At 40.4% G+C, this 20,045-nt stretch overlaps 1 protein-coding gene across 8 annotated transcripts in view; it reads left to right on the top strand.

The window, feature by feature from the left end:
* Positions 1–20,045, top strand: part of NCOA1 (nuclear receptor coactivator 1) — a 254,204-nt gene that overhangs the window by 219,000 nt on the left and 15,159 nt on the right. For all 8 annotated transcript variants that reach the window (XM_067703564.1, XM_067703565.1, XM_067703560.1 and 5 more), the window contains 3 exons: positions 5,307–5,408; positions 7,340–7,742; positions 18,077–18,251. In XM_067703564.1, the coding sequence (XP_067559665.1) occupies positions 5,307–5,408; positions 7,340–7,742; positions 18,077–18,251 (680 nt within the window). The remainder of the gene's footprint in view (positions 1–5,306; positions 5,409–7,339; positions 7,743–18,076; positions 18,252–20,045) is intronic.

Below are 20,045 nucleotides of genomic sequence, written 5' to 3'. Positions count from 1 at the left end.
GCTTCTCCTTTTTCAATTCTAATTTTATTGATTTGAGTCCTCTCCCTTTTTTTTTTGATGGGTCTTACTAAAGTTTTATCAATTTTGTTTATCTTCTCAAAGAACCAACTCTTTGTTTTATTGATTTTTGCTATTTTTTTTTTGTTTCTCTTTCATTTATTTCTGCTCTGATCTTTATGATTTCTTTCCTTCTAGTAACTTTGGGTTTTGTTTGTTCTTTTTGTAGTTGCTTTAGGTGTAAGATTAGGTTGTTTATATGAGATTTTTCCTGTTTCTTGATGTAGGATTGTGTTGCTATAAACTTCCCTCTTAGAACTGCTCTTGCTGCCACCCATAGGTTTTGGGTCATCGTGTTTTCATTGTCATTTGTTTCTAGGTATTTTTTGATTTCCTTTTTGATTTCTTCAGTGATCTCTTGGTTACGTAGTAGCACACTGTTTAGCCTCCCTGTGTTTGTGATTTTTACAGTTCTTTTTCCTGTAATTGATTTCTAACCTCATAGCATTGTGGTCAGAAATGATGGTTGATACAATTTCAGTTTTCTTAAATTTACCAAGGCTTGATTTGTGACCCAAGATGTGATCTCTCCTGGAGAATGTCCTGTGTGCACTTGAGAACAAAGTGTATTCTGCTACTTTCAGATGGAATTTCCTATAAATATCAATTAAGTCTGTCTGGTCTCATGTGTTATTTAAGACTTGTGTTTCCTTATTAATTTTCTGTCTGGATGATCTATCCATTGGAGTGAGTGCTAAAGTCCCCCACTATTACTGTGTTACTGCTCAATTCCCCTTTTATGGCTGTTAGCATTTGCCTTATGTATTGAGGTGCTCCTGTGTTGAGTGCATAAATATTTACAATTATTATATCTTCTTCTTGGTTTGATCCCTTGATCGTCATGTGGTGTCCTTCCTTCTCTCTTGTGACAGTCTTTATTTGAAAGTCTATTTTTTCTGACATGAGTATTGCTACTCTAGCTTTCTTTTGATTTCCATTTGCGTGGAATATTTTTCCATCCCCTCACTTTCCGTCTGTATGTGTCCCTAGGTCTGAAGTAGGTCTCTTGTAGACAACGTATATACAGGTCCTGTTTTTGTATCCATTCAGCCAGTCTGTCTTTTGGTTGGAGCATTAATCCATTTACATTTAAGGTAATTATCGATATGTGTGTTCCTATTATCATTTTCTCAATTGTTTTGGGTTTGTTTTTTTTGTTTTTGTGGTACGTGGACCTCTCACTGTTGTGGCCTCTCCCGTTGCGGAGCACAGGCTCCGGATGTGCAGGCTCAGCGGCCATGGCTTACGGGCCCAGCCGCTCCACAGCATGTGGGATCTTCCTGGACCGGGGCACGAACCCTTGTCCCCTGCATTGGCAGGTGGACTCTCAACCACTGCGCCACCAGGGAAGCCCCTTGGGTTTGTTTTTGTAGGTCTTTTTCTTCTCTTGTCTTTCCTGCCTAGAGAAGTTCCTTTAGCATTTGTTGCAGAGCTGGTCTGGTGATGCTGAATTCTGTTAGCTTTTGCTTGTCTGTAGAGCTTTTGATTTCTCCATCAAATCTGAATGAGAGCCTTAATGGGTAGAGTAATTTTGGTTGTAGGTTTCTCCCTATCACTTTAAATATATCCTGCCACTCCCTTCTGGCCTGCAGAGTTTCTGCTGAAAGATCAGCTGATAACCTTATGGGGATTCCTTTGTATGTTATTTATTGCTTTTCCCTGCTGCTTTTAATATTTTTTCTTTGTATCTAATTTTTTGTTAATTTGGTTAATATGTGTCTCAGCATGTTTCTCCTTGGGTTTATCCTGTATGGGAGGCTCTGTGCTTCCTGGAATTAACTATTTCCTTTCCCATGTTAGGAAAGTTTTCGACTATAATCTTTTCAAATATTTTCTCACACGCTTTCTCTTTTTCTTCTTCTTCTAGGACCCCTATAGTTTGAATATTGGTGCATTTAATGTTGTGCCGGAGGTCTCTGAGACTGTCCTCAATTCTTCATTCTTTTTTCTTTATTCTGTTCCTCAGCAGTTATTTCCACCATTCTGTCTTCCAGCTCACTTATCAGTTCTTCTTCATCAGTTATTCTGCTGTTGATTCCTTCTAGTATATTTTTAACTTCAGTTATTGTGTTGTTCATCACTGTTTGTTCTTTAGTCCTTCTAGGTCCTTGTTAAACATTTCTCGTATTTCCTCCATTCTATTTCTGAGATTTTGGATCATCTTTACTATCATTACTCTGGATTCTTTTTCAGGTTTATTGCCTATTTCCTCTTTATTTATTTGGTCTTGTGGGTTTTTACCTTGCTCCTTTGTCTGCAACATATTTCTCTGTCTTCTCATTTTGTCTGGCTTACTCTGTTTGAGGTCTCCTTTCCGCAGGCTGCAGGGTTGTAGTTCCTTTTGCTTCTGGTGTCTGCCTCCAGTGGGTGAGGTTGGTCCAGTTGCTTGTGTAGGCTTCCTGGTGGGAGGGACTCGTGCCTGTGTTCTGGTGGTGGAGCTGGATCTTGTCCCTCTGATGGGCAGGGCCACGTCAGGTGGTGTGTTTTGGGATGTCTGTGGGCTTAGTACAACTTGAGGCAGCCCGTCTGCTGATGGGTGGGTTTGTGTTCCCGTCTTGCTTGTTGTTTGGCTTGGGGCGTTCAGCACTGAAGCCTGCAAGCAGTTGGTGGAGCTGGGTCTTGGAGTTGAGATGGAGACCTCCAGGAGAGCTCTCGCCAATTAATATTTCCTGGGCAAGCAAACAGCAACAAAAACAATTAAAAACAAACAAACAAAACCCCAAACAAATGGTAAAAGCAAAACCAAACAAAAACAAAGAAAACATACACACATAAAAAATAAGAAACAAAAACAGAGAAGAAAAAACGAGAACAACCAAACAAAAGAACCTCAAAATGAAATCAAACAATTAAAAACAAAATCAACAAAAACAAAAAATAGAAAACAAAAGAAAAGCAGAATGGGAACTGAAGGAAAAAGCAAAGAAAACAAAACAAACACACAAAAATGATTTTTAAAAAATGATTTAAAAAAGATAAGAACAAATAGAACAAAGGAAAAAAGATAAAAAGAAAATAGAACAAAGGAAAGAAACAAAGAAAAAGAACAACAAAAAGTAACATAGAAATAGAAATATAAAACAATTAAAAATATAAAAAAATTTTTTAAAGCTAAATAAAAATAAGAACAAATAATAATAGAAAAACAGCAACAAAACAAAACATTAAGAAAATAGTAATAATTATATTTTCCTGGTCTCAGCTATCAGTGTCATTGCCCCCACTGTGAGTCACAGCCAACCTTCACCTCCCCGGGAAGCCCTCCAAAGCCTCTAGGTAGGTCTCTGGTCCCTCTGTGGACACTGTGGGGCAGCTAAGACCCTGACCTGGCCCAGCTTCCACGTGTACTATCCCCAAAGTCCACAGCTGCTAGAGCTAGGCCAGTTTCAGTTGTGGGAACACTCATGTCCATTCAGATATTCCATTGATGCAGGGTTTACCAAGCTGAAGGCAGGGATTTAATCTGTGGTTTGTGTAGCTGCACGGAAAGATTTTTGTTCCTCTTCCTTAGTCGATCTGCCTCTGGGGCTTAGCTGTGGTTTTAGCCTCACCTCTGCATTTTGGCCACCCACAGGAGTCTGCCCCCGAGGCTGCCGTGGAGCACTTGGGTCTGCCCTGGTGAGGACAGGGCATAGAGGTGGCACGACTGCCTGGGTCATGGGGGTCCTGGCAGTGATAGGGGTGTGGCAAAGCCAGTGGCTACAGGCACGAGAGATCTGGCCCCGGTGGGAGGCTTTCCTAGCACCTGGCGGCTGGTGCAAGAAGGTCAGCCCTGGTGGGGGCTTTTTTTAGCACCTGGAACGGCAGGGGCCCAGCACATGGGGAGAGAGAGGCTGCAGTGGCAGCTCCACCCCCTGTGCGTCACGCAACAGAGGTGCCTTGCTTCCATGGCAGTCTGGGTTTCCTCCACAAGCATTCCTCGTTGTGGATTTCCTCCCTCCTGTCCCCTTAGGCTATCTTCTCACAGCCAACAGCAGTCCTCCCTGCAGGTTTGCTCTCCAGTCCCCATGTTCCAGCTCTCAGCGCCCATGTGCACCGGCAGACACACGTCCCAGTCTGGGGTGTGGAGGGCTGTGGTGCAGACCATCTGTGTAGGTCTGTCCTGTCTGCCACAGACCGGCCATTTCACCCTCCTCCAACAGCCTCAGATGCTCGCCTTCTGTCCCAACTGATTTCCCCATTGGTGAGGGGGCTTCCCTGGATGCAGGAACCTCTTTTCTGCTTCAGCTCCCCGCCAGGGGCGCAGATCCTGTCCCACTTCCTCTCCTCTTCTTTTTCCCTTCTTTCTTTCATCCTGCCCAGTTATGCAGGGATCTTTTCTGTCCTTTCCGGTGTCCAAGGTCTTCTACTAGTGTTCATCTGGTGTTCTGTGAGAATTGTTCCATGTATTCTTGATGCATTTGTGGAAGGAGATGAACTCCGTGTCCTCCTACTCCTCCACCATCTTGGTGAATCTGAAATAACTAAGTATTAACATGTTTTAAAAAGCATGATAAACATGTTTATGTGTATATATATATATGTATAAACATTGCAGAACACAATATGGCAGAGCATTTAAAAGTAGAATACATACACATGTAATATATTTATGCATGTAGGTATATATGCATTTATACATATGTATGTACGTATATATATATGTATGTTGTGTGTATGTATTCTACTGTTTTTTAAATTAATTTATTCTTTTATTCTTGGCTGCGTTGGGTCTTTGCTGCTGTGCGCGGGCTTTCTCTAGTTATGGCGAGTGAGAGCTACTCTTCGTTGCATTGCATGGGCTTCTCAGTGCGGTGGCTTCTCTTATTGTGGAGCACGGGCTCTAGGTGCACAGGCTTCAGTAGTTGTGGCACGCGGGCTCAGTAGTTGTGGCTCGCAGGCTCTAGAGCACAGCCTCAGTAGTTGTGGTGCACGGGTTTAGTTGCTCCGTGGCATATGGGATCTTCCCGGTCCAGGGCTCGAACCCGTGTCCCCTGCATTGGCAGGCAGATTCTTAACCACTGTGCCACCAGGGAAGTCCTGTATTCTACTTTTAAATGCTCTGCCCTGTTTAGAGTTCGGTAGGCAGAAAATATTTGATAAATGTTAGGAATTGCCAACCTTTTGGCAAATAAACATGGGAAGTAATCTTACTAAACCTGCAATACTAGCACCTCTTAATAATCAATACAAAGTTTGTGTTACTCTAAAAGGGCCATGCTATATGTTTATATGTAGAAATATATCTCATTGTTTCCATTTTTCTCTAGTTGATCCACCAAAATCGGCAAGCCATCTTGAACCAGTTTGCAGCAAACGCTCCTGTTGGCATCAGTATGAGATCAGGCATGCAGCAGCAAATTACACCTCAGGTAACGTGAGAAAACCAGGCATTGTTAGTACTTCTCTAACCCATAACCCAAACTGTATTTCTTAAAGTGTTGACTTGAGTGTCTTTGAAATGGTCTGTGAACTGATCTTTTAATGATGTTTGTACTGTAGCTTTCTTCTAGAATGAATTTATAATCAACTTGTGATACCCCTTACTGATATTTGATGTAAAGCTGAGGGTTCTTTGTTTCATTTTGTTGTTATTATTGTCATTGCTATTAGATATCAGGTGACTAAGTAGAAAACTCTTATTGCTGTCCTGATTAGTACCAGTATTAAGAAGCCTCGGATATGAAACTGTGTGTATGGTACCTGAAACCTGATCAAAACCCAGTCACACATTGCTTAGTTATCTTAACTACCTTGCGTTCTCCACTTAGTCTGAGCGTCAGCATTTTGGTTTTTATTTGTTTTAATGATCCTTGTGTAAGAACCCAGAGCCATTGGAACTAAACATAAAAAGAACGGTGTAGGCTTCTAAGTGTTATCTAGTGCTTCCTCCCTATTTAACTTCTGCATGTACTTTAATATTTTTGCTTCAACCACTTTTTTTTTTTTTTGGCTGCACCACGCAGCTTGTGGGATCTTAGTTCCCTGACCAGGGATTGAACCCGGGCCCACGGCAGTGAAAGCGCCAAGTCCTAACCACTGGGCCACCAGGGATTTCCCTCAACCACTTTTTTTATGGTTTCCCAACAAATTACACAAAAATTTGGGGGATGAGGTATTTTAGAGAGGATTCGAACAAAACACTTCTCCATAAAATGAACCTAGAAGGATTGGGAGCAAATACTAACCAAAAGGATAAATATTGATAGAAACTGCTGTTTAGCAGCAGGTGTTGACATCTTCATGGATCCAGACTTGGGTTTCTCTGTCTTAAAAATCTCAGTGGTTAGCTCATGCAAGGGTAATTAGGTTATAAGGAAACAAGACCCCACTGTTGGAATTCACATAAAGACAGATTCTATCAGGAAGTCATTATGTCACAGTTTCTTCCAGAGTAGACTTCATCTGGTTGGCAATTTTCATTTTTATGGAGCTGTATGCTTTAATCAGCTCCTCAACCTGAACGGACATTTTCTGATGAAGGCTTTATTGACATGCCATGTTGCTTTGCAAGTTAGACCAGAAAGTGACTTCAACCTAATTTTACCACTTCTTTCATCATTCATAATATTATAACTATTAAAACACTTACTCTAATGCCTGGAGCAGTCTTACACTGCAACAATAATATAAGATACCTGGGTTCATTTATTTCTGCTTATTATTTTGTTTCTAATTAATTATTTGCTTTTTAAGTGACGATTTGGCATTGGATCCCAGATTTCTGATTCTTCCTTTTTTAATGGTATTTGTAGATTTTTCTAATTGTGAAGATAATGCACATTCATTATAGATAATTTGGAAAATACAGAAAATTAAAATCACCTGTTATCACATTTCATTTAAGTAAAGTGGAATAAATGATCTCTAAGAGAAAAGGGAAAACTAAGTTTCACCATACTAGAAACACAGTGAATTTTTTGGAAATGAAAAAGAAAATGTCCCCTAACAACCTAATGCCAGATAAGATAGAAGTCATCAGGCACATTTTATTTCTCTTCTTTATGGTTTTCATGTTTCTCTTAATAGTTTTCATGGCCTATATTATAATACTAATCAATATATGCTTTCTTAGACTTTTATCAGTCCTGTGTGACTTTAATCTGTAAAATGTACTTATTTTCTCTCCTGTAGCTATTACTTAAGAGGTTTTCTTCCTTTTCTGTTTTAGTTTCCCTTGTACACTGATAATTGCTACATATTCTGTTGCTCCAAGCTACTAGTCTTAATCCTGTAAGCTGTCTAAGATAGGTGGTAATCATAATAATATTAGTAAGTGAGGATTTTTTTCTCTCTTTTTTAGCCACCCCTGAATGCCCAAATGTTGGCACAGCGCCAGCGGGAGCTGTATAGTCAACAGCACCGACAGAGGCAGCTAATACAGCAGCAAAGAGCCATGCTTATGAGGCAACAGAGCTTTGGGAACAACCTCCCTCCCTCATCTGGACTGCCAGTTCAAATGGGGAACCCCCGTCTTCCTCAGGGTGCTCCGCAGCAATTCCCCTACCCACCAAACTATGGTACAAATCCAGGAACCCCACCTGCTTCTACCAGCCCATTTTCACAACTGGCAGCAAATCCTGAGGCAACCTTGGCCAACCGCAACAGCATGGTGAACAGAGGCATGACAGGAAACATGGGAGGCCAGTTTGGCACTGGAATCAGTCCTCAGATGCAGCAGAATGTCTTCCAGTACCCAGGATCAGGTATGAGGATTACACCTTTATGTTGCTTTTATAAGTACAGTTGGCCCTCAGCATCCACAGGTTCCATACCTGTGGATTCAACAACCCCAAATCGAAAATATCCACCCCCCCCCAAAAAAAAAATTCCAGAAAGTTCCTAAAAGCAAATTTGGATTGGCTGCACTCTGGGAACTATTTACATAGCATTTACATTGTATTAGGTTTTACAAGTAATCTAGAGATGATTTAGTATATGGGAGGATGTGCATAGGTTCTGTTTCTCCATTTTATATAAGGGACTTGAGCATCCATGGATTTTGGTGTCCATGAGGGTCCTGGAACCAATTCCCTATGGATACCAAGGGACGACTATACCACATACAGGCTTAGGTCTCTCTTTTCACATGTGTTTCAGTTCACTGACATTGAGGCAATTTGCTGAAGAAGAAAGATGCTGAGGGAGTTCCCTGGTGGCCTAGTGGTTAGGATTCCGGGCTTTCACTGCCCTGGCCTGGGCGGAACTGAGATCATGCAAGCCGCGGGGCACGGCCAAAAGACAGAAAAGACGTTGGTGTTGGAGTCAGGAGATCCAGGCTCTAGGTTCAGCTCTTGCCACTAAATGGTTGAGTGGTTTGAGGCTTGTCTCTTACATAAAGCTAAGATGATTAAATTAGAGGATCCATAAGGACCTGACACGAAAATTTTTAACATTTTGTCCGCAAAGCATATTCTTACTTTCTCTCATGGATCCCTATAAGAATCTTATGAGAGTCCATGTCAGACAATGGGTGTAAGTACATTAACTCAAAATTTGCATACAAATTTTTAAAATTATCTTGGAAAGTTTTTTTGATAGATTACATAAGGATAATCAGTCTTCACAGATTATCTCAGACTTCTCATTGGTGTCACCACCCTTAGCTGCTTAGGTTGTAAGCTATTCCTCTGAAATATCAGGCAGCTTTCTGGCTTTCAAAAGCTTTGTTCTTTTTTAATCTTTCATTTGCAGTGTCTCTGTCCTACTCCCTTTGTCCTAGGTAATGATATCTTTTTAAAATTTTTCTTCTATCACTTGGAGATTCTAATAGGTAGTGGCAATAAAACACATTTGATTAATCCACCAGGTTTAAACTTTGATGCAAAATTAATGGCAAATTCCTGGGAGAAAAATTGAAATAAATCCCTTCATTTTATAAATGAAAGAAAAAGTAAATTTTAAGCCTGCTTAAAAATGAATTTCAATGAGAAAGCTGCTGTTTGACCTGAATAAAATGTTGAAGTTATATAGAGATTTTTTTACACGGCAGTATGCTTATCAACTTTGACAGCCAAATCAATTTAGACTTTTCATTCTGGTGGCAACAAGTGCTGAAATCCTTTGACTATTAAATTAAGTATCTAGGGAGACATGTGTCAGAGAGTACCAGAATTCTCTAAGACGTTTTAATCAAAATTATACCACATCAGTTTCTTTGTCCTCAAGACAATGAAGTCATCTTTGGCTGGTTTAGATCACTTACACTGTATGTGTGGGCAAGAAAAGTATTATAAATCCATATTTTAATTATAAGATTGTCTGAACAGGAGTGGCCTTCAAAAGAGTTGTATTTTCATGTGCCTTGTGATTTGTGTATGCAAAGATTTTGACAAGGTTCCTTCAGTGTATTCCAGCCTACAGAAGTACTTCCTCCAACATGAGAAGACTTACATAGTTGTTTCCCCATTGCTCTTCCAAAACGGCAACTTAGCCAAAACAGCAAATTGATTCTTAGTAGCATTTATGATACTGATTGCAGAGCCTTAAATCACAAGATTTATGTCATTCATTGGGGAAAAAAATAACCACAAATAAGCCAAACATTAGTAAATCCCCCAATAAATTCTCTTATTAAAAAAAAATAAGATAAAAACAGTACGTCTCAAAAAACTAAAAATACAACTACCATGTGACCCAGCAGTTCTACTACTGGGTATATAGCTGAAAAAAACGAAAACACTAATTTGAAAAGATACATGCACCCCAGTGTTCATCGCAGCATTATTTACAATAGCCAAGATATGGAAGCAACCGAAGTGTCCATTAACAGATGAATGGGTAAAGAAGCTGTGGTATATATATATATACAATGGAATACTACTCAGCCATAAAATAAATGATGATATTTTGCCATTTGTAACAACATGGATGGACTTGGAAGATATTTTGCTAAGAGGGAAGAAACTGATGATTACCAGTGGGGAGGGACAAGTTAGGGGTAAGGGATTAAGAGGCACAAACTACTATGTATAAAATAAATAAGCTACAAGGATATCTTGTGTAATACAGGGAATTTAGCCAATATTTTATAATGATTATAAATGGAATACAGCCTTTAAAAATTGTGAATCCTGTGTCGTACACCTGAAACTTATATAGTATTGTACATCAACTATACTTCAATTAAAAATTATTAACTAATTTAAAAAAAAACAAACAGTACTTCTGTCAATTTTCAGTCATACTGCTTAACGCTTCATCTCTGGAAAGCCAAGAAAGGATGACTTCTATCTGCTCCTGTTTCTTGACTAAGCCTCCTGGAAAGGCAGTACTCCAAAACCCCATTTCCTATGAAGTTAACAAGATTTCCTTCAGGGTTGTGGGTCTAGTCTTTAATCTCTTGCAAGCCATATAGATAGAATACAGTGATCGAGATAATGAGTGGGTAGAGCTTCCTTCTTCTCCAGACAGTACAACCAGATATGTTACTACCCATTGTAATTGCTCTATCTGGTACCCGGATTTTTCTTCCAGTCCAACTTTTTTTTTTGTGTGTGGTACGTGGGCCTCTCACCACTGTGGCCTCTCCCGTTGCGGAGCACAGCCTCCAGACGCGCAGGCCCAGCGGCCATGGCTTACGGGCCCAGCTGCTCCACGGCATGTAGGATCCTTCCAGACCGGGGCACGAACCTGCGTCCCCCGCATTGTCAGGCAGACTCTCAACCACTGCGCCACTAGGGAAGCCCCCAGTCCAACTTTTGATTGACAAAAAGTGCTTTTCACAAAATAAGATTTTTTTTTATAGAGTATCTGTACTACAAACAAACCCCAGAAGCTAGGCACAGTGGAGAGAGTAGTAGTTTTATCCAGTTGCAGTTTGAAATGAAATGGCAGAGCTTTCAGGTCTTCCATGAAAAAACAAAAACACAGGGGGAAAATTGTTTGTTTTTCTGGAGAGCATAAGAACATTTAAAGGTTCAGTAGTTTAAATTTCTTCCATTGCTTTAAGTTATAAACTTGCACTATCATGATCAGCAACCTGGTAGAAAGCTGCAAGATCAGCTTGTGTGTTGGTACAAATTCAAGTTCTGGAGAAATTCCAACCTTTTCAAATCAAGCCTTCTCCAAGAAACAAAAAGCACCACATGTTTTTATAAATAAAGTTTTATTGGTACTCATCCATGCTCATTAGTTTACATATAGTCTATAGCTGGCTTCACACAGTAGAGTTAAGTAGTTCTTACAGAAATGTTATGGCCTGCAAAACTGAAAATATTTACTATCTGGCCCTTTGCAGAAAAAGTTGGCTGATCCCTGTGTTAATTAATGATAGTAAAACCAAAGGATGAATAAAGTAGCTTTGCTTTAGTCCTTTGTTTTGGCATCTTTCAACTTAAAATAGACCCAAAGTAAACGAAGGAACATGTAGGTCATAATAATGACAGCGTATGCTTTCTTTTATTTCTGAAAACAGAAAATTATTGTAGACTATCATGCCATGATGATGAGTGCACAAGAACAGAATAAGACATTTAAAATTTATTTTATACTATGGTAATATTCAAACAAAATATGAGAGAAATTTAAAAAGAAATTTTTTGTACCTATTTCATGAATTCCTTGGAGCCAATCCAGAGCTCCCTCTTCTGTGAACTACAGAAAACATGCTACTCTACTCACTTCTCCTGAGTGATGTCATCTACTCCTGTGGCTTCAATGACTTCTTCATGCTTATGACTTTCTTCTCTATATCTAAACCAGATCTCTCAGCTCATGTGAGAGACATACCTGAATTTTCTACCAGCACCCAAACTTGTCCAGAGCTAGGCTCATCAACTCCATTTCCCCTTCCCTCCATGCCTCAATGTGCCAGTTTAACAAACCTCTCAAGTTCCAAGAAAGAATATATACCTTGCTTTTGTGTTTTCTGTATCCTTTGTCTAAAATGTCCTTCCCTCATCTGTCTCATTCCTGTTCCTCCCTCCCCTCAGAGATATCTCCTCTGGGAAGCCCTCCCTGACACTCCCAACCATAAGTACTCACCACTCTGTCTTTTTTTTTTCTTAAAGTATGATGAGTTCTTTTTAAATTTTTATTTATTTATTGGCTGTGTTGGGTCTTCGTTGCTGCACATGGGCTTTCTCTAGTTGCAGCAAGCAGGGCCTACTCTTCGTTGTGGTGCGCGGGCTTCTCATTGCGGTGGCTTCTCTTGCGGAGCATGGCCTCTAGGCACGCAAGCTTCAGTAGTTGTGGCTCGCGGGCTCTAGAGCGCAGGCTCAGTAGTTGTGGCCCACGGCTTAGTTGCTCCGCAGCATGTGGGATCTTTCCAGACCAGGGATCGGACCTGTGTCCCCTGCATTGGCAGGCGGATTCTTAACCACTGCACCACCAGGGAAGCCCCACCCTCTCTTAGAGCCACGTGTTCATCAGCTGCCTTTCTTTTTTTTTTTTTTTTTTTTTTTTTTTGCTGTACGCGGGCCTCTCAGTGTTGTGGCCTCTCCCGTTGCGGAGCACAGGCTCCGGACGCACAGGCTCAGCGGCCATGGCTCATGGGCCCAGCCACTCCGCGGCATGTGGGATCTTCCCGGACCGGGGCACGAACTCGTGTCCCCTGCATCAGCAGGCGGACTCTCAACCACTGCACCACCAGGGAAGCCCTGCCTTTCTTTTTAAACAGCAAGTTCCTTGAGAGAGCCAAGTGTGACCTTTTAAATCTTTGTTTCTCAAGTGCTCAGCACAGTGGTCTGGTGGGGAGAGTAGATGCTCAGTGAATCTTTTAATGGAAAAATGAATCCTAATTCTAGTTGCTGCTGCCAGTGAAATTTATGTGGTGAAATTTATGGTCCAGCAGGGAGACTTAACATAATCAAATATAGAACTGTAGAACTTTTAAACTAGAAGGAAGAAGACTGTCTGGTCCAAGGAATCCAAGGTCCAGTGCAGTGGCAGAACTGGGGCCAGAACTCTACCCCTCCAAATTCATTATTCACAGACTGGTTCTTTCTACTAAAACTAGGTCATCTGATAAGGAAAACATGGGCAGTTAGAATGTGAAATGAGGCCAGAAAAAAATGTCAGAAAGCATGCTGGGACTTCCCTGGTGGCACAGTGGATAGGAGTCCACCTGCCAATGCAGGGGACACGGGTTCGATCCCTGGTCCGGGAAGATCCCACATGCTGTGGAGCAACTAAACCCGTGTGCCACAACTACTGAGCCTGCACTGTAGAGCCCACAAGCCACAACTGCTGAGCCCACGAGCCACAACTACTGAGCCTGCATGCTACAACTACTGAAGCCCACGCACCTAGAGCCTGTGCTCCACAACAGGAAAAGCCACCGCAATGAGAAGCCCGCGCACCGCAACAAAGAGTAGCCCCCACTCGCTGCAACTAGAGAAAGCCCGCGTGCGGCAATGAAGATCCAACGCAGCCAAAAATAAATTTATTTTAAAAAAAAAGCATGCTGATGTACTTGAAGTCTTATTTATTAACTTTGACCCCACAGAATAATAGCCAGAATGTGATAAGTATATTCCCCCCTCACATATATATTTTTCCTGAAAGAAATTATTTTATCATAAATAAGATTAAAAATGCATTAGGAACAGATAAGTACTTTTTAAAGATCATAACCAAAATAGTTAAAAGTTAAAATGTAGAATTAATGCAAAGACAGCCAATATAAAAATGAAGATGATGGGGGGGAACCCACCCTCTAGAGTCATAAATGAAAAAAATAACTTCTCCATATATTCTAAGTCAAAATTATTTACCAGAGATTAAATTACATATGGAGGAAGCAGCAAGGAGAAAAATATGTAGCTTTTTTTTTAATATAAATTTATTTATTTTATTTTTGGCTGTGCTGGGTCTTCAGTTGCTGTGTGCCAGCTTTCTCTAGTTGCAGTGAGCGGGGGCTACTCTTTGTTGTGGTGCACGGGCTTCTCATTGTGGTGGCTTCTCTTGTTGCGGAGCACAGGCTCTAAGCATGTGGGCTTCAGTAGTTGCAGCACCCAGGCTCAGTAGGCTCAGTAGTTGTGGCTTGTGGGCCCTAGAGCACAGGCTCAGTAGTTGTGGCGCACGGGCTTAGTTGCTCCGCGGCATGCGGGATCTTCCTGGACCAGGGCTCGAACCTGTGTCCCCTGCATTGACAGGCAGATTCTTAACCGCTGCGCCACCAGGTAAGTCACTGTAGCTTTATTTATATAAATTTTACCAAGAAAACAAGTAGCTAAATGTTTAGTGAAAGAAAAAAATATAGAAAGTCTACAGTTGGCTCAACTTTCACAGAAAATTTAAAATATTTTTAAAACTGTAGCCTATAAAAAACAAAACTGAATACTTTAACTACATATCTGGCTAGTTTAACCAAACAGAAAAAAGAGAAAAATCATTGTATTAATAATAACAGAACACAAAATATACAGGAATCTACAGTTATGTTTACAAGGAGACATTAAGGGCATAGAGACATACTTATGATATAATGATAAGAGAAAGAAGCAAGCCACAAAGTTATGCAATATTTCATAGAGGAAGATTTGAAGGAATTATACTAAATTATGGGTAATCACATTATGATATTCTTTTTTTCTGTACATTTATAACTTTCTTTACCTCAACAGTATTTAACTGTGAAATGTATTTTGTCAGGAAAAAAATAAAAAATACAAAGTGTTAGCGTAACAGAAAACGTAAAAAGAAGCCCATTTTTACTCTTTTAAATTTTTATGGACTTCCACTTTTGGTCAAGATGGAATAACAGGGACGAGATTTATTCTTCCATTTGAAACAAACAAAAAATTGAACAATAGTTGTAGAAATTGTCCAGACTGTGGTGCAGGAAGGGGGAATCCAACAGGAGCATGTAGTTTCCTATAGTTGAGGCAATGGCACTTAAGAGTCTGGGAAAGCCAAGGCAGGTAGAGGTTTTAGGGCACAGAACCAAAGAGAAGAGAGCCACACAGAGAGAGAACCATGGGGATGTATAGAGGGTCCTGCTCAGGTCTTCATTTGAGAACTGATCAGTGTGTGTGTGTGTACACAAACCGAGGCCAAGGAAAACCACCTGAAAAGAACTGAGGGAACATCTTCAGAGTTTACACAGGGCCAGTTCCTCTTCCCACCAGCCAGAATAGAAAACCTCAAAATTCACGGTGTCAAGTAGAATACTCAGAAATGTTTGTGCCTAAGTAGCAGGGCAAAAGAAGCACCAGGCTAAACCCTGCTCTTGTCTCTTTAGGCACAAGACCCAAAAGAATTAAAACTGTTACCATGTAACCTATCCATGACCCAGACAAAGGTCAAAAATTTAAATTTAAAGGAATTTTCAAAATCTAGCACCTAACAAGGTAAAATTCACAAGCCCTGGAATCTGAATTTTTTTTAATTACCAGACATGCAAAGATAAAGGAAAATAAAACCAATAACAAGAAGAAAAATCAGTCATCAAAATCAACACAGAGGGCTTCCCTGGTGGCGCAGTGGTTGAGAGTCTGCCTGCCAATGCAGGGGACACAGGTTTGTGCCCCGGTCCGGGAAGATCCCACATGCCGCGGAGCAGCTGGGCCCGTGAGCCATGGCCACTGAGCCTGCGTGTCCAGAGCCTGTGCCCCGCAACAGAAGAGGCCACAACAGTGAGAGGGCCGCGTACCGCAAAAAAAAAAAAAAAAAAAAAAAATCAACCCAGAAATTTCACAGGTGTTAGAATTAAAACAGTTAAAAATTATACATTTATTCTGTATGTTCAAGAAGCTAGAGGAAAGCTTGAACGTGTTAACTAAAAGTATGAAAGATATAAATAAAACCAAAATGAAACTTCTGGAGATAAAAACTACAGTGTCTGAGATGAAAAATACACTGGATGGGATAAGCAGCAGATTAGACATTATAAAAGAAAAAGTTAGTGAACTTGAAGGTATAACAATGGAAACTATACAAAATGAAATCAGAGAGAATACTGAAAAGGTAGTAATTTACTCCAAATTGATCTTGTAATTACACAATCCGTATCTAAATATCAACATGCTTTTGGGAGAAATTGACAAGCTTCTCCTACAATTTATATGGAAATGCAAAGGACCTAGAGTAGCCGAGACAATTTTGCAAATTAAGAATAAAGTTGGGGGACTTCCCTGGTGGCGCAGTGGTTAAGAATCCTCCTGCCAATGCAGGGGACACGGGTTTGATCCCTGGTCCGGGAAGATCCCACATGCCACGGAGCAGCTAAGCCTGTGCACCACAACTACTGAGTCTGCCCTCTAGAGCCCACAAGCCACAACTACTGAAGCCCGTGCACCTAGAGCCCGTGCTCCGCAACAGGAGAAGCCCATGCACCGCAACAAAGAGTAATCCCCACTCGCCACAACTAGAGAAAGCCTGAGCACAGTTACGCAGACCCAACACAGCCAAAAGTAAAAATAAATGAATAAATTTATATTAAAAAAAAAGAATAAAGTTGGTTGACTACCAGTTTCAAAAATTATCATAAAGTTACAACAATCAAGACAGTATAGTATTAGTACAAGTATAGACATACATATCACTGCAACAGAATAAAAAGTCCAGATATAAACCCTTACTTTTATGGTCAGTTGATTTTCAACACAGTTATATCAATGGTTACTAATAAGCACTATCCTGAATAGAAAGGAACAAACTACTGATAAATGCTACTTCAGCGTAATGTTTCACTCAACATTATGCTGAGAGAAAGGCACCAGACACAAAAGACCTCACATGATTACATTTATATGAAGTTTCCAATAAAAGGCAAATCTGTGGGGACAGAAAGCAGATCAATGGTTGCCTGAAGCTAGAGGTGGGCGTGGGAATTGACTGCAAACAAACACAAAGGAATTTGAGATATGATGAAAATGTCTAAACTGGATTGTGGCGCTGGTTGCACAACTCTATAAATTTACTAAAAATCATTGACTTGTGCAGTTCAGTGGGTGAATTTGATGCTATATAGAGTACGTATCAGTAAAGCTTAAAAAAAGAGGCAGGGAAGGGAAGCAGTGCCCATAAAGACAACTGAGGAGGAGCAGCCGACAATACTTTCATTTCATGAGTGGGTTTTTCTTACCTTTTTCCCTCTTCAACTTATTTTTTTAAGCTTTTTAAAATTATTTTTATTGATGCATACTTGACATAACATTATATTAGTTTCAGGTGTATAACATGATGATTTGATATTTTGTATATATTATAAAACGATCACCACAGTAAGTCCGATTACCATCTACTACTGTACATAGTTACAATTTTTTTTTTCTCATGATGAGAACTTTCAAGATCCACTCTCCTAGCTACTTTCAAATATGCAGTACGGTATTATTAACTATAGTCACTGTGCTATACATTACGTCCCCGTGACTTATTTTTTCTTCCCATTCTACTGAGATATAAGTGACATACAGCACTGTATGAGTTTAAGGTATACAGCATAATGATTTGACTTACTTCATACATCATGAAATGTTTATCACAAGTTTAGTGAACATCTGTCATCGTGTATCCTTTTCAACTTATTTTTATTACACAAGCAATCTGTCATGTGTGCTCATATTTTTTTTTTACACTTAAAAATTCATGTAGTCAGGGCTTCCCTGGTGGCGCAGTGGTTGAGAGTCCGCCTGCCAATGCAGGGGACACAGGTCCGTGCCCCGGTCCAGGAAGATCCCACATGCCGCGGAGCGGCTGGGCCCGTGAGCCATGGCCGCTGAGCCTGCGCGTCCAGAGCCTGTGCTCCGCAACGGGAGAGGCCACAGCAGTGAGAGGCCCGCGTACCACAAAAAAAAAAAAAAAAAAAATTCATATAGTCAGAAAAGAACAGAAAAGAAAATCATACATAATCATGGTACCCAAATCAATATCTTGGTGAATGGAAACGTTCTTCCAAATCTCTTTTATATGTTTATTTGTCTGTTTATACTGAAATTTCCTGTTTTGTTTTTAAGGAACTGAAATTTTTCCTACTCTGTTGAATAGGCTGTTTCTAACTATATTATGACAGATCCTTCTGGGTTTTTTTTTCTTTTATGGGGTTAATAAATATATAGTATATTCACGTAAATTAATTTGTGTCAATTTGTAGGAATGGTTCCCCAAGGTGAGGCCAACTTTTCTCCATCTCTAAGCCCTGGGAGCTCCATGGTGCCGATGCCAATCCCTCCTCCTCAGAGCTCTCTGCTCCAGCAGACTCCACCCACTTCTGGCTACCAGTCACCAGACATGAAGGCCTGGCAGCAAGGAGCAATGGGAAACAACAAGTAAGGGGGCATTTTTATATATGAGCATCCCTGATACTCTGCAGCACATAAGAACAAATATGCCTTCACAATCCAAATAGAAGATTATTAGCTACTATCCATTTGCAAATTCAAGGAACTGAATTTTATGTTATCAGCAAATAGCGATTTTTAAGTCCTTTAAGTTTCAAGTCAATTTTAAGGCAAATTTGTGTGTTTACAGTATAGAAAAGTACTGTAAACCTTTTCATCCCACTCCCAGCACACCTGAGGAATATGATCGACTCCTATGAGTAACAGAGCTTCGCTGGGACAGATTTAGGGATGAGTACTTCTTAAAAAATCATTCTTTATAAAAACACTTAAAAATCTTAAAAATCTAAAGCAAGAATGGCAAAATGTTAGAATTCAATGGAGCTGAATAGTGGGCACACGGTTTCACTCTTCTCAGTATGTTTGAAGGATTTCATAGCAACAGCAAAGGTTTTTAAGTCTTCTGAGGTCATTCTACCTTACCTAGCTTTTTGAATCTCTGGATTTTCAGTGGCCTTGTTTTACCCATTTTACTGAAAATTATCTTACTAAAGTCATTTTTCCCCCCAAATCGTGGCTGCTGAACTTTTCACACATCACTTGAGTTTTATAAAGGTTTTAATTTGGTTGTGTCTTGATTCTAATGACAAGGAAGCCGTTTGATCTGACAACATAATAAGTAAGGTAGTTAAAGTTGAAAACTTAAGACCATATTCTCTTAAAGTTCATTGAAAGGTAAGAGAGGAAATCTTCCTGTTAGAGAACTGTGTAGCTCTCAGTGAGGACTGATGTAAACTAGGTAGAAATGGAACAGTCTGTGTGATGTGCAAGAACTTAGTCTTCTGCTGTGTTCTAATCCCAGCTTCCTATACTCACTTTAGATTCCATGGTCTATCTTTATAATTACTCCCTTACAGGCACTCTCAGCTCCCTTGCCCACCTCTCCCTCTGTTGCACTTATGCCTAGCAAAATGCTCCCTAATGAAATCCAACTAAACTCTCGCTCCATACCTACACCTAAGCATCTGAATGTGCCCTGAGGAAAAAAAAAACACAGTCATGCTGACAGATCTGCTCCCCTTCACAGTTAAATCCCTTCCTCTCCTTCCATTTCGTATTGAATCTGTCAGGCTTTCATCCCTACCTTTCCACCACAAGTATTCTTATCAAGGTCCTCAATGTCCTTTACAATGCCAAATGCAATGAGCATTGATAGCACTTGACATATTTGAGCATGTACTCTTTCTTGGAGCTCTGTGTTCGTTTGGTTTCTGGAACAACTTTCTCTCCTGAGAAAGGTGACTCTCTTCCTAACCCTCAGTCTCCTCTGCTGGATCTTCCTCATCTCCCTGACCTCCATTTTAGGGCCTCAGAGCTCATTCTAGGACCTCTTCCCCATATCTGCTTGCTCCCTTAGTTATATCATTCAGTCTTACTATATAAATGCCTGTCCCTATGCTTATGACTCCTAAATTTAAGTCTCTAGCCCAGACTTCTCCCCTGAACACCATACTGTATATACCACAGCCGAATCGACATCTCTACTTAGAAGTCTAATAGGCATCTCAAACATAACATGACAAAAACGAAAGTGATATTCTTCCCCAAACCTGCTCGTCTCATACTTTTTTCACATCTCAATAAACAACTCTATTCTTCCAGTTATTCAGAAGACAACCTTTTCTCTTTCTCTCACATCCCACATCAAACATCCATCAGCAAATCACATCAGCTTCTTAGCAGCTCTCACTCCTTACTGTCCCACTTGTACACTTTAGCGTA

This window comes from Pseudorca crassidens, chromosome 14, assembly GCF_039906515.1.
Source record: "Pseudorca crassidens isolate mPseCra1 chromosome 14, mPseCra1.hap1, whole genome shotgun sequence".
In the NCBI taxonomy this organism is placed as follows: domain Eukaryota; kingdom Metazoa; phylum Chordata; class Mammalia; order Artiodactyla; family Delphinidae; genus Pseudorca; species Pseudorca crassidens.
The sequence above is the reverse complement of the archived record's forward strand: the minus strand, read 5'-3'. Positions and strand labels throughout refer to the sequence as shown.